This window comes from Scatophagus argus, chromosome 23 (assembly GCF_020382885.2).
Source record: "Scatophagus argus isolate fScaArg1 chromosome 23, fScaArg1.pri, whole genome shotgun sequence".
Lineage (NCBI taxonomy): Eukaryota > Metazoa > Chordata > Actinopteri > Scatophagidae > Scatophagus > Scatophagus argus.
Window position 1 is genome coordinate 3,530,849 of NC_058515.1, and position 15,262 is coordinate 3,546,110.

The 15,262-nt window shown below is 38.8% G+C and overlaps 1 protein-coding gene across 13 annotated transcripts in view; it reads right to left on the minus strand.

Annotated features, from left to right (window-relative positions):
• The window catches only part of nrxn2b (neurexin 2b), a 584,209-nt gene that overhangs the window by 465,763 nt on the left and 103,184 nt on the right, over positions 1 to 15,262 (minus strand). For 9 of the 13 annotated variants that reach the window (XM_046380506.1, XM_046380510.1, XM_046380503.1 and 6 more), the window contains exon 3: positions 9,423 to 9,443. The exons of the other annotated variants lie outside the window; for them this stretch is intronic. In XM_046380506.1, coding sequence (XP_046236462.1) covers positions 9,423 to 9,443 — 21 coding nt within the window. The remainder of the gene's footprint in view (positions 1 to 9,422; positions 9,444 to 15,262) is intronic. 13 annotated transcript variants of the gene reach the window in all.

Genomic DNA, 15,262 nt, shown 5'->3' on the forward strand with positions numbered 1-15,262 from the left:
GTAGTTAATGTGGTTGTCCACCTTATGTTCAAATCCAAAAGCTTTTAGGGTGCACTACATCTTTGCTGCTGCTGTCTCACCACAAGTCATACACCCGCGGGGGCTGAATGAACACTCACACATGAAGTTGTCACGTGGTGTATAATAACACTTTGTGGATGACGCTGGCTTAGTTGACAAAATGAAACCAAGGCCTAGCTGAGCAGTCATTAACAGTGAATCCTAGTGAAGTATCTAGGCCATGCCTCCTTTCACTGAAACAGCTTGCTGGTTTGACGCTTCAGATCTTGAGATCCCGCCTCCCATCTCCTCTTCTTCCCTCCTTCCTCACTCTGTCCCCTGTCTTTTGTTTTAGTATACTTTTATATATTATTTCTTACTCTCTTTGCATCCCTCTCTTTTGCTCCTTGACCTCGCTTTACTCCCTTTGTTCGTACTTCTGCCTCTATAATGATCGCATGCTGAGAAAGTAGGCCCGGCTTAAGGCAGCCCGGAAAAGGAGCACTGAGGATCTGTGGCATTAACGCTCCTCGTCTCTGGCCCTCAGAGAACTGGAGAGGTGACAGATAAATAAATAACAGCTGTAAGGAGAGAGGCTTTGTGGCAGATGCTGAACAAATTTATGTTGTTTCTGATAACAACTCATCATAGCAGTTAGGCCACACTGACAGTGGAGGGAAGAAAAAACTAGGGCACCCTGTTGGCATGAATGTAGTAAAAGGGGCATTTCAACTTTTCTCAGAGATCAGTGTTTGTTTAGCATAAAATAGTTTTGCAAGCACACACTGGAGTTTTGCATAAAGGCTTTGAATTGGGCAAACCTAGTGAATGAATGCAACTCATAAAGACTGATTTTAAACCATACTAACTGAAGCCTCAGTTAGTATGATCCTCAACTGTTCACAATGGAGAAGACAGAGTTTGAGCTGTGATGCTTGCTGTCACAGAGCAGAAGATATTAATCAAAAACTGATGAAACATTTTTTTTTTAAGTTTTAGTAAGTGAGGAAAAAATAAAACTTAAGCAGGGCATTTTTTAGTTAATCAGTGGTGTGCTGCAGCCAGGCTGTGATAAATGAAAAGCCCTGCTGTCCAGTTTGCTCAAGTATTGACTTTGGGCTTATGTCACCTTGAGTTTGAATCCAGGAGGAACTTTTTTTTTCCAGTGTTAATCGTGAGCTGTCTAGTTTAGAAGAAATTATCTATTATAATAATTAGCAAAAGAGTATGTGTGCTGCAATATAAATGTAATATTAATCAAATTTCAATCTAGAGTAATGACACATCTTTGTTTTGTCAAGATGGTGGCCTTTCCATATCAAACCAACTAATAAAGGTTGATTTTATGCAGGAGAAGAAAGCATTCAATCAGTGTTCAGTTTTTAATTAGGAGAGTGTGAAAGTAATGGCTTTCAGACTGGTGTATGAGGCCTGTTTCAATAAAATATCTATGCTTGTGTTTTTATCTGTCCCCCACTTTAACTGGCAAAACAAAAAAATGTCTTGTTTCCAAAGAAATCTAAAATGATGGTGAAGATAATCATGTATGATAATTACAGATGGTTTATTTCAACATATTTTAGGATGGCAATCTTAGCCTATTTAAAATTATATCAAATATCAAAATCTATTTTTCTATGTGAATAAAGTTTAGCTAAAATGAGAGATTAATGAATTGCATAGTTGAATGTGTTTCAGTAGGACAGTGCTATATCATTAGAACACCAAAGATCTGGGTGGCCATGTCTGAATCCAGGTCCATGGAAAGGGTAAACTTTAAAAGGCCTGGTCATAATCCAGCAAAATTATACAAGACCTGTGACTTTGCATATTTGCACATTACTATTATTAGCCAAGCCTACCAATTCCTTATGTAGGAGGTCTACAAGGATGGCAACTATTAGACTGACAGGTTTGGTATGATGTTTGTCATTTTAAAGGTTTACCGAGGTTTTTCATCATTTTTTATTTGATGGTCATTTTTCTTTTCCAGGCACCGGAAGGCTCATGGGAAATAAACCTTTAAAACCATAGCCAAAGAATATACATATTTTAGACAACAGGATCTGTGAAATACAATAACCTGTGTTGACCTTTAATTTAATCATTCAATTTAATTGAGACACCAGTTAACCCTTTCCAAAACCCAGTGAAAACTCCCCTTCCATTAATAGGTCAAACACACATGAACTGAATGTTTTTCAAAGTTTAAGGTCAACTCATACAACATTTTTAAAGATTTTTAAAGATTTCAAACTTTAACAGTAAATGGTGGTGGTGAATAAAAAACAAAACAAACAGTGGAATCAAGACAAAATCTGCGAGAAATAGAAGTTGACAGAAAAAGTAAAAAAAAAAAAAAAAACACATGGAAAAAGCAAAAGACAAAACAAAAATGAGGAGGATGGAGCAAAAGAAAAATACATTCTCCAGCCTACCCTACTCCAATCCCAAAAGAATATCATTTTACATTCAAGCGGAGGGAGGTCCTCAGTTGCAAAACAAGTTCACTCGAGTGTTACTATTTTCCCATTATAAAATAGAGGGAGGGATGAGGAGAGAAAGAGCTCTATATCCCATTTCCCTTTTTTTATTGGTCACTCATTCATCTCCCCGGCCTATTGATCTCAATTTTACCAGATCATTTCTTTGTACACTGCCTCAGTGCCACCAGCAGCCCTTCATACATAATTGTAGGCCCGCTAAATGAATTCTGGACAACAAATAAAAGCCAGGCCCCAAACAAGATGGTTCCAACAAATGTTCACCTGGTGAATGCATCACAGTGATGAACTTGTTTGCTTTGGACTAAAACACAGACTCAGGCAGTGAGAATGAAATTGTACAACAGCGTGCCATCAGAGACATCAGATGGGTTGGGTTTTCGACAAGCTTAATTGATGGAACACCAGCATGCATGTATATGTAACTGACACAAATACATACAAATTCAGTCTTAAGTCTGAAATTTAAGAACACATTTACCCACAAGAAACACAGGCACACACCTACGACAAAGAAAGAATGTGGCAGCAACCACTTTCCTCAACCTTTTGCTTTAGCAGCCAAATGGAGGTGAGGGTGAGTGCTTTTATTTTCTTAGCAAAGGCTGTCGGCAAGGGGACGGGAAGAGATGGACTTTTCACTGGGCCCTGCCCAAATGCAATCTCTCAGAGTGTCACCTGGCCAGCAAAGACTCTTAGTTTTGCAGTCAGTGGCATTTCATGGCATAATTGAATTCAGAAAAGGCTGCAGGTACACAACAGGAGTGTTTCAGCACTCTAAAAATAATGGCAAGGAGAGATAGGGAAAGCATGAAGCAGTGACATATAGTGTCTTATATATATACATATACATATATATATATAGGCAGATAGATAGATATACAATACGTAGATATAAACAGTGTCACAAGCACAAACACACACACACGTCCAGTACTTCATTTATCTACACATGACAAAACCCAACGGAATGGATTAATTCTTAATGCACATGTCCAAGAGGTAAATCATCATTTGCAAAAGGATCACCGGCATGCCTCCAGGGCCAAGAAAAGCTGAACATGACACTGCTATTTACTTGAGGTTCTTCTCATTTCTTTAATTGCTGTATGTTTTTTAATTTGTATTTTACCGGCTGGTCACCTTAAAAGCTGTGTGTGGCAATTACTGACATTGGATATTAAAAAGGGACTTACATTACTAAGGTATTGAGAAAATGATTACATCACCTTCACCTGCTAATTTAATCTGTTCTCAGTAAAGTCAGTAAGACTCAGTAACCTCAACTCACTCAACTCAGTAAGTCTTAAACTGTACTTTTATACCACTGCAAGGATAGCCCTGATAGATTAATGATCTCTAATGATAGTGTCAAACATTGAGAGCTTCCAGAAAGAACAAGGTCAAAGCTTTATTAATGATGTACAATGGATGCTTAGAATCTGGAGATGTTGCCTTCAAATATATTTTAATATGTGAGCAAATAAAAATTAGCTAAAATGTTATTAGGTAAGTTATAAATGTCAGAGTGTTAACTCATGAGGGCTCCAGTGAATAAATCTGGGTCCATGTCTTATTTTTCTGTGTTGCCTTCGCTACTCAACTCTATATAGCCTTCAATAAGCCAGTAAAACTGCATTTCACAGCTTCCTATAGAGACATCTAGCCAATAAGCCTCTTACCTACAACCTAAATGTCTACCAGAGGAGGGAAGAAGATGATCATGGTGAAGAAGAGAGGACAGCAAAAAAAATAGAGTTGGAAAACTGGTAGAGGGAAAGGAAGGAAGAGTACAGATCAGTGGAAAAAACCAGAGATTGATGAGACAGGGATAAAGCTATAGAAAGCTGTAGGGATGAGGGGAGAGGAAAAGGGAAAAAAAATCATAAAGTGAGCACTGTAGAGGGATCGAAAACAGAGGAGGATTACTAAGATTGTATCCCTGACCGGGCATAAATTAGTTGGCAAAGACAACCAAACGAGAGGCGAGGCAATATAAACTCCAAATACCCCATAACCCCAAAGTCCACTGGGAAATGCTTAAAAGCCTTTGTCTTTTTTTCCTATTTCAAAAGCAACAAAGGCACAGAGGTGCACAACAAATGTTCATTTCAGTACACAGGAGAAAGGAGTACTTTGAATAAAGCACTGAAATCCCCTCCACAGCTCATAGTGGTATGTCAGTATAACACAGAAGAAGTGCTTAAGTTATGACTTCATGTGTGATAGGTGGAGAGAAAACTAAAAGAGGCTGATTTTAAAGACATTATGAAGAATGTAATACTAAAAACGGTTGTGTTACTTTGTCAGCTTGAAGCATATTGGCCTAAGGGCTGCTGCTAAACAGAAATGATCAAAAGCATCTAACTTGGGGAACAATTTTACAAAGCGCTAATGTTGAAAAGCAACATGACTACTGAGTCAACTACTTATATGCTGTGTGTATAGAAATATCAGATACGGGCTTCACTAGGGAATATGAAAATATGGAACCATTTAAAAGTGTTACAGCACTGTAAACGCATGCTAAAGCAGAAGCAAACAACAAACTCAAGCAAAGCAGCAAAATCTGGTACACCTAATGTTCTTCTTCACGCACACATACATGATACAACACACAAGCTCCAAGCCATGCATTGTCCAATCCATTTCTCCCTCCATCACAGCAAACAGTATTGCCTGTGGCCACGCATGTTGACACTGAAGCATCTGGAGTTGCTCACAAGTGGACGCCCACTTCATCCCTTTAGACTTTGTAATCGCAAAGCAGAAAAATAGAAAGAGAGAAAAGAAAGAGAGCTGAGTGGGGTGAAATTAACGTCTTGTGAGAACAGGCATGGCTGGACTTTGGCTCCTCTCGGATGTGAGGATGCTTAATCTCGCTGCAACATCTGGCAGAGGGTGGGCAGGCAGAAGCAACATCAAGGCGTCCTGCTGTCCAAAGGCTCTTGAGCAATTTCAGAGCTAAAAAAAGACACCATTCAGTTCTGTTCCACCCTTCCACTCCTTGGTCATTTTTCCCTTCCAGTGAGGTTATTGTGTGCATGTGTGTTTGTTTGCTTGCGAGTAAAGAGCTAGCCAGCAATCTTCCAGAATCGATTGCTTTGTTTGAACAAATCTCTTGTGCTTTCAATGAAAAATGCACAGTTAAGCTTTATTGATCAGAAAGAATGGACAAATAGCATTGTTATGCTATACTGTTATATAAATAAATGCCTATCGTTCTCAATTTATATTGCAATGTATCACTTTTTGGCAACAATTTTCACCACCCAGGTGGTCAGCCTTTTAGCCAATGGTATTCAAAATAATAACAGCAGCTGGAATCTGAATGAGGTTTGTGTACAAGCACCATTTGTTCCAGAAACAAAATCTAGGTTAATACTATAATGACATCAGTACCTTTAATATTTGCTTTACACTGTGTTTTCTCATTCTTTTTTCTTGATGTACACGCATTTAGAAAACATTCAAGTTTTTGATCTGTAATTTTATTTTATTTGTCCTGAGCGTATAAGAACAAAATCCATAATCTGGTTTGGATGATCCAAAGTAATCTCCTATAACTACAGGTCCCACTCAAATCTATAATTCTGTATCTCTAGCCAACATCAAACTCCATTTTTTTATGGCAGAGAAAAGAAAAAATGCTATTGCTCTCCCCCAAGGGTAAGATTAAGCTGGGGGTCTGTGTGGCTCAGAGAGAAAAGATCATTAGCCTTGATCAGATTGATTAAGATCAGCGTGGCCAGCTCAGAACATCCCTCACCCAAACAAAGCACCAGGTCACTATATCTATCAGCCAGCCTCTGAGGACAGCCACACTGACCAGGGTTAGGTTTGATCTGTTACCGTCCAATTGGATATGAGCTGTTTTCCTTTCAACCACAATCATGGTCATGGTCAGTCAGACCATCATTTGAAGAAAAATTAAAAATGGCAATTCTGAATGAACACTGTGCATTTTTACTGCCTTGGTAATAGATCTTTTTTGTTTTAGTTTTTTTAGTTGCATTTCTTGAACAACTTCTTAAAGGTCAAATATAGGACATTTTCAGTGAGTAGATCTCACTGTTAGGCACCAGCATCTCAAACTAAAACAAATGTAAAACAAATGCTAGCTTTACTAAATATAGTTAGGACTGTTATGTTATAGGATTCTATATTGTCTATTTCTCACCTAAAATGTTTTCAATAACATACTTTGTTTAACTGTAACAAGGCCACCAACATGGATCCTGCTTTAAGCAGAGGCCATTTTGCGTTATTCAACATTGCCGAAACTCAAACTGTCAAATTAGGTAGTGCTGATCCGATCATATTTTAGGGTACTGTTAGCTGTCATGTTGAAAATGAACGTGGGGAGGACATGCAGGGACCAACATGCACATACTTCTAGAATGGCAGACAAAATGAACAACAGAAAAGCTAAGATTAAAACATGCACAGATGAAGTGAGATGTCATTCTCCACTCAGGACATCATTACTCCACTATATCATTACGTAGCAAGTAGTTGTTTGCTTCTATATCAATGTTCCAAATATTATGTATTATACTTTAAATATGGGTAGCCACACGCAGGCCTATTTTCAAAAATTCACACCGACATACATTCATACCAAAAATGTCCTAAGTGACCCTCCAGTCCTTCTCTTTCAACCACCAACACAAGCTGGTGCAGCAAGAGGTTCAATAGCTTGCACAAAGGAACCCAGTTGGCAGTTTGCATTCTCCAAATATGTCCAGGTGATTAAAACTGCTACCTCTGGGACACAAGTCCATTCAACTAACCTTTAGACTATCACTACCTTCAGTGTTACTGTCATTTCTTTATTAGCCTCTAAAAGAACACCACTGCACCGGGCAAAAAAGCAAACCTGTGCTTACATAATGAAACTATACATCACACATGCCGTCCTCCAGGGAGAAGACATGCTAGGCTATCAGTACACAGATGGCAGCGCACGGCTGGCTCACCGGTAAAAACAGGTCAGTGTCACAGGCAGATGATCAATTGAGGCCCTACGTGCAAGTGCGAGGGCCATCGGTTGCTTTCAAGGGGCGCCAGCATCCCTGGGGCTTTTAATGTCTCTCTGTATCATCAGTCTCAACCAACCTTTGAACACATGGTCAGTGACACTAATTAGACCAAATACGTTCACAAGGAAACCCTAAAAATAGGAGAAAGGGATGCAGTAGGACTCTGAGGGTTTGGTGTCAGAGACAATGAGCCATTAAATTAATCTATCGAGCTGTCTTGTTGATACCCAACATACTGGGAACAGGGAACACAACTCCTTGTTTTTAATTAAATGACATGGCTTTAGAGAGCACAAATTTATAGAGGTGTTCCCATTTATATTTTAGGATGTCTCAATTTTAGGATCATCATGAAGCGCTGTGTTCTGGATATGTGTTAAGGTAAAAGCTTGTTATATTTCCAAGGGTCTCACTCTTTCATATTAGAGTTATGGTGTTGCTCGAGAAAACACCTAGACCTCCGCACAAGGAGAGGTGTTCCCCTCAGGTTGCTGGAAGCCCACATAATTAATAGGAAGCTTAACCTAAAGAACATGCCCTTGCCCAGTGCAAAGAAAAACGTGCAGAACATATTTCAAATCAGTGTAAAAAGTGCCAGTGCTGAACTAAAAGGTTAGTCCTGACTGATATTGCCTTGACCATCACCACACACCCACACACAGACATCCACACACACACACACAGAGATCTCTCTTGCCTCTGACCACAAGGGTTTCACCAATATTGACATGTGTATGTACTCTCTCACACATATTTATGCACACAGACATTCAAGCAGTTATTATAGGAGGTAAAGGTAAGTGTTGCGTTCAAACAGAGAACATACCAAGCAAAGACCAGAATTCCCTGTTCAATGGGTTAGATGACAATAATGAAATGGCATATTGACATATGCTTTTATATTTCAATTATGTAACAAGTTAAACAGCTCCAGCATGGTATAAAAATAAATGCAACATTAAAATTTTCAGCTTTAAAGAAAGCCTGCGGCCAAAGGGTGTTTGCCGTAGTGATTTCCCCTGCTGGTTCAGGCCGTGTGATAGGTAATCCATCACCTCAAACTCAGCAAGGAGAAAATGCGACCCTAAAACATGCAAACTCACGTACACACCCACATCCTCACACAGGCTCACTACTCGACGCATAGATTCAAAAAAGCTTGTTTCTGTCGATCTCAGTGCCTGATTAGACTGACAGACTCAGTGAACCACTGGGTGAACCTCTTCCTGAATAGTGCCAACTGGAGACAGGCAGCAGCCTGCAAACAGACAAGCTAAGGCTGATCTATTCATAAAGACTGCCACATCCAGTGCTGGTTAACTGCTGGGCCCAAGGGCAAATGAGGTCCCTCAGGGGCCCTGACTTGTTGCCTTCATTTACAATTTTTTTTGGGAAACAGGACAGGGAAGAAAGCAGGAAAACGGCATCACAAAACCACCATGTCAAGTCTTGTAAACTTCAACAATAACTTGTTAACTGGTAAACTGACTCAAAACTGCCAAGCCGCCTTGCTTTTTTTTCCCATTTTTGTACTTGAATATATACCCAAGTGAAATGTCCCATTTCTCTGAAGTGAAATATACAACCATATGCTCATATATAGAGAGAAACTGCATTCAAAACAAAATGAAATTAAAGACACAAAATAAAATAAACAAATAAAACAGATATAATTTTAGTCATACATGTGTTACTTTGTCTTATTAGTAAACTGTAATTTAGGCCCCTGGAAGTCACTTATAACCGCAGTCCAAACTGACAATGCTCCTCCCCGGAGGGAGGGCATACAGCATTAACAAGTAGCCAGCATCAGCATCCCTGGCAGCATAAAGGGAAGCCATCAGAGAGCCTGAGAAGTAAAGCATTGGCATCTTACCTTCAACAGCATACTCTTCAGCTTCATGGGAGCATCCAAAGGGAATGCATTGAAAAGAGAGGGAGGAAAAGACACAAAGATCAGACTCATTAGATGTCACTTCTCCTTCAAGTAAATGTCTTCCTATTTTTTCTTCAAACAACATTTTCATGAAATAAACTCTAAAGACCACTAATGAGGATTGAGATCTTGGTGACTTGACAGAAAAACACAATTAAGCCTGCTCTCCTGAATATATAATTTGATGGGTTATTTTTACTGTTGACATTTTTAAGAGCCCAATAGTTTCACAAACACACATATTAAAGAAAGGCATGTGAAGAAACCCAAACCAGAATATCATAACCAAACTATATTTCCCTTGGGGAAGAGGAGGCTTCAGTCAAAGAGGAGCCCCAACGGAGAGACACTGACTCTCACACACTTCTCTGTGGCTTAATGATACAGTGAGTGGGAGCTGAGGAGGTCAGGTTCCAACAGGGCACTTTGCTTAAAAAAAAATAGCCTACAGCATAAGCCAATCTGTAATGCTAGAAAATAAAACTGCAGCTGCCTGCCACTCTAGAAACCCCATGTTTGATGAAGATGAGGTGCTATCCAAGAATGTAAAACAGCCTCAAGACTCAACCCCGTGGAGAGCTTGGCATTTTGATCCACTGTTGTGGCTGCTAGGCCTGGGTCTTCATGGGACACTGCTGCATTAAGTTGTAGCATAGCCACTGATATTTTAATGTGCTTCTACACTGCACTAGTTCAGTGTGGTAGTCTGGTACAGCATTAACAGCTGCAGGTATTTGTGCCACAGTAGCATACAATTTATGGAAGACTGGGGTCGAGTAAAGTGGCATATATTCTAAATTTTGCTGAGCTGGGGTTGCTGCAATGTGCTGGAAGCCTTCATCATGCCTTTAGCATGAAGATCTGATGATAACAGGAGCCATTTATACATCTGAAACACACCACTGGCAGCCCAAAAGGGCTGCATAGTAACCAGGTAAATCAAACTTCTCATAAGACATGAGCACAGTTCCTCCAAAGTAATTAACCCGTACATGGACCAAATATGTTTCTTATCTGTCTCTTTCAATTCTTTACCATTACTGACCTTGATGAAAGCATCTCCAAGGCTTTGAGTTTTGAGCATAAACAATGTCATTACAGCTAACTGAACCCGTGTATAAAGGAGACATAAAATTCTGTATTTGCTTCGCTTTTGTCTCCATCCATGTGGAGCTAGGACATCAAAAATATGACTGCATCTTTCAAGGACATCCAAGCAAGACACTGACTTCTTCAGTAGAAGGATGGTCTCACGATTCATCCTTGCTGCCTTTACTCACCTGAATTGAGTTCAGTGGGGCAAGCTGATTGTCACATGTACTGCCATTTAAAATTAAGCTACAAACATAAAACTACAAAGATTAAACCTCAATAGGTTGGGGTGCATTTAAACAGCAGAAAGGTTACCAGCACAGGGACCAAAAACCAATTATGAACACATCAATTGGCATGCTGAAGCATGGGAGCCATGTTGTCTGACGTGGAGTAGTGCTGTTTATCTAATCAGCGGCCATGACTCTGCCTTTCCTCTCGTCTCATCTCTGATCATAGTCCATCTTCCTTTCTTTCATTGTGCTTCATTCATTTCATTCTCTCTCTTTCCCAAAAGCTGGAGCAAACAGTGTTGGATGTACAGTAGAGGTTGTTCATATCATCACCGGCCATGACTCTGCCCTTAGTCACACATCCCTCTCTCAGCATAATCTCTAATTCTGTCATTCTTTCTTTGTGGTCCCTGTCCGTCCAAATTCAGCATCATATGGTCTCAGTAATATTTTGGAAATGTGGAAAGACAAGAACAAATAAATTCTGAAACACTAAAACTATTCCCTTGGATAGTCTGGATTTTATGTATGTTTATTTATGTTGCTTCTTTGAATTCAGTTCATGAAGAATACCAACCTCCTCAGACAGTCCTAACTGCTTTGATGGGCAGATAAATGAAAGGGCATTATGTTTTATTTAAAAGCAACAAAACATTATTTTAAGAGAAAAACAAGAAAAAAAATGCAATGACAAGCTTTCTATGTGCATATTGTGTCTAGAAAGGCACTCCTTATCTCTTGAGAACATTAAAACATTCCTAAAGAAGCAATGCTAAAGGAGATGAAGAGCACTATTAATTGTTAAAGGATGACTCTTACTTCACAGAAACCTCTTTTGAGCAAGCATCATCTCACATTGGGAATAGTAGTGAAATCTAGCCTTAGGGAAGAAATACAATTTCAGTCAGACACATGGTGGAATATACCCCATCTCTCTAAGCTTGTCCCTTTTATCCCATTGATAGTTTCCAGTAGTCTTTACCACCCATTACCTTTATCCCAGAGCTGTTTTTCCATTATGATGTACTCCACATAGCCTCAGGCTTTCAGCTCCACTGGGATCCTAGTATTTTCAATGCATTTATTGATTCATATGGGAATATGGGGAACCTTTTTCAAACGAAATTCTCTAAAGCCTTCCTTCCTGTGATGCTGTGGTTCAAAGATGGGGCCTATTGCTAAGGTTAGGATCCTGCCTGGGATAAAACAGGAATACTTTTTTTTTATTTATTCTAACCTTTTGAACCTAACCCAATAGAAATCTAACAAGATAAAAAATCCACACAAGCTCATGCTGAAATTGACAGCCAGTCAAATAAGACATTTCTTTCACATATCTGTAAATTAGTGTGCAATAGCTCCAGAAGCAAAATTAACATGAACCAAAGAGACAATCACATGGTATAAAAGAGAGCAGAAATCATGGTGTGGGCTGCCATAAAAATAAATAAAATATATACCAAACTAAAATTCAGATGGAAGCAGAGGAGAAGCTGGATTTCTTCACCAATGAATCCCTGAGGGCTTTGGAGGCAAATGAGAGACTTTTCAGACCTAATCCTCACCAAGCTAACTAAAGGATTTACCAAGGGGAGAAAAGCATGCCTTCACTGAAAAACAACCCCCTCGCTATCAATATCCTCCCATTTCTTTGCACATGAAGGAAACTACACAATTAACTGTTGGTGGGATACAAAAAGAGCATGGACTGGCATAAAGGAATTTTACAAATATTGCATAGTACAACACTAGCTGTGAATACACTTAAAAGTTATCATTAATTGCAACTTTTTAATACTAGCTGCTGCTTAATTATGAAGAAAAATGATATTCAATTAGTCCATTTCTAGAAAAGATATACAATAGGTGATATGATTACAAAAATAACTGTTAAATGGCCTATTCTCAAAGACATTGAGACAGTAAATATTTGGGCAATTAATAAATAAGGGCCCTTAGAAATCAACGAATGTGCATCCTGACAAGTTTAATCTATTGAAACTGTTGAATTCTTTTGAAAAATAACCATCTAGACTTTTCAGAATCATCTTCTCATGCTAGATAAAGGGCTAAAACACAGCAGCAAGTCATCACAGAGGGTGTTCAAGCGCAACATAACAAACAACAAGAAAGTGACTGTCTATCTCTCTTGCACTTGCACTGCTGGAGAACATTTAAATCATGCAGGCACATTAATCATCTGCATGCTCCCGCACAATTTCCTTGTTAGCTTTCATAGCAAAACCAAACAGTTACATACTGATAGATTTTGTCATCAAATGCAGTCATTTTTTCCCCCTCGATACAAAACAATCATTGCAACAACTTAAAAATAATAACTAGGACAGACACAACAATCCAGTGCAATGAAAGTCAATTATTGTGGTTGAACTCTGTGGTAATCTAATATAGTGTATTTTCAGATGAACTGTGAACACCACAGTTAAAGTTGAATCATACCAACGAAACTGTGGTTTTGACCATAAAATATACCAATATTTCTGCTGTAGATATTAAAATTTATTATGGTTACTGAGCATTTATGCCTGAAAATATTGTGGTATGCGGTTAGCTTCACTATTGTTTCCTGTGTTCCAGCAGCCGTTTACTCATCTTGTGTACTTGATGCCACATTTGTGGCTCAAATGTAGCATCAAGCAAATAAGTCAACAGAGTGGATATTGGAGCAACAAACAGTACAACAGAGTGTTTATCATTTTCACAAAGAGCCTTCATAGTGCCATGAACAACAGTGAATCTACTGCTTTCTATTATTATGCACCTTTTATTAATAAACTACACATTCTAAACTACAGCATTACAATAAACGTACTCTTAATTTGAAACAATTGTCTTGCATACCCTGTTATGCCAAACTTCAGATGCAAACAATTAGCTTATATGGTCCCTATCTTGCGAGTAACTCTAGCTGCACTGGCACTCTCATTATGGCCAGCAGAGTATCACTCAGGGAACAGAGATTTCAAAAGGCAAGGGGAAGAAGGGGAAAAAAAAAACCCTTTCCATCCAAGTCTATTTGACATGACTTCAGAGAGGCACTGAGGAAAAGAAATGACAACATTAGTGAATAAGAAAGACAGAGCAAGTGGAGAGAAAACAGGCAGATGGAGAGAAACGTGCACACACACAAACTCCCTACGCCCCTTTTTCCTCCCTCCTTACATTATAATCAGAGGGAAGCTTTGTCCTGAGCTCACCCATATTGTCAGAAACTTTCACTCTGAGTGACAAGCTAATCCACGAGACATGCCCTTTGCAGATTTCACACCGCATCTCCGCAGCAAAACACAAAACTTCCACCCGACAAATGTGCAAATATAGTTGAGGCTTTCTAATCCTAATAAAAAAAAAAGAAATAAATTGAAATTGACTGATTTATCTGGCAACAACACAGCATGTACAGTATTCACCATTTTAATACAGGATGTCAGTAAGGGAAAACGAGAACTGGGGTCACATTGGAAGTATTAATAAAATGCAGACTTTAACAGATTGATAGGGGTTTACTTCACTGAATAGTAAGAGCTGTTTTGCATTTCAGGTGTACTTAAAATGTCCTGTATTAAAGCAATAATTTGAAAATATGATATACCCCACCTGTTCCAAACTCAACTGATATATGAAAAGTAAAGTTTTTCTGTCATTGTCTCAATTTTTAATAGCTAAATTGGATTTTGTTTGTGAATTTGTAAAGAGTGACTGCACTTATCTTGCCTCGGAGGGTACCTCAAGCAGCTCTGCCAAGGAGGTAATTTGTTATATGTAATTCATTTGTTATATGTAAGCCACGGCCCAAGGAAAAACAGATTAGTTTTCGACGCAGATCAAGGAATTTGTAATTGATTTGTTAACACACAAGCATGAATTTCGGTGACTGTCCATTACTGTGTATTTTGATTCTTATTTATATATGTTTATACTCTTATTTATATCTTTTTTACGATCAATATAGATTTTGTTTGTTAAGTTTGTTCAGCCAACTATGCAGTCATCTATGCAGTGTTAAGCACTCAGTGCTTTTACAGACATGTTTCTTAAAGAAACAATCACACATATCTGTTAAGAGAGACTAGAGTAACCCCATACAGTGCTGACTCATGAAGCAAAATCAACTGGTAGAAGGAGGTCAAGGAGAGGTAATAACATGAGAAATGATTGGAGGTCCACCTCTTCTGTGAGAGGACAGAGGACAGGGTAAAGGCAATGTTTAACATATATCAGAGCTCTCACACAAGGCACAACGAGGACAAAGTCAGACAGAAATAAAGATAAGAAGAGACAGGAAGCAAATGTAAAACAGAATAGAGACTGAAAGCGGAGATTAAAATACCCTTCCTTTACAGGAGGCAAAATTTGATAGTAAAATGACCATTAATTCAATATTAAGCTAATAAACAAAGCTATTTTGCTATACCCTACAAGAGGCAGGTTTTA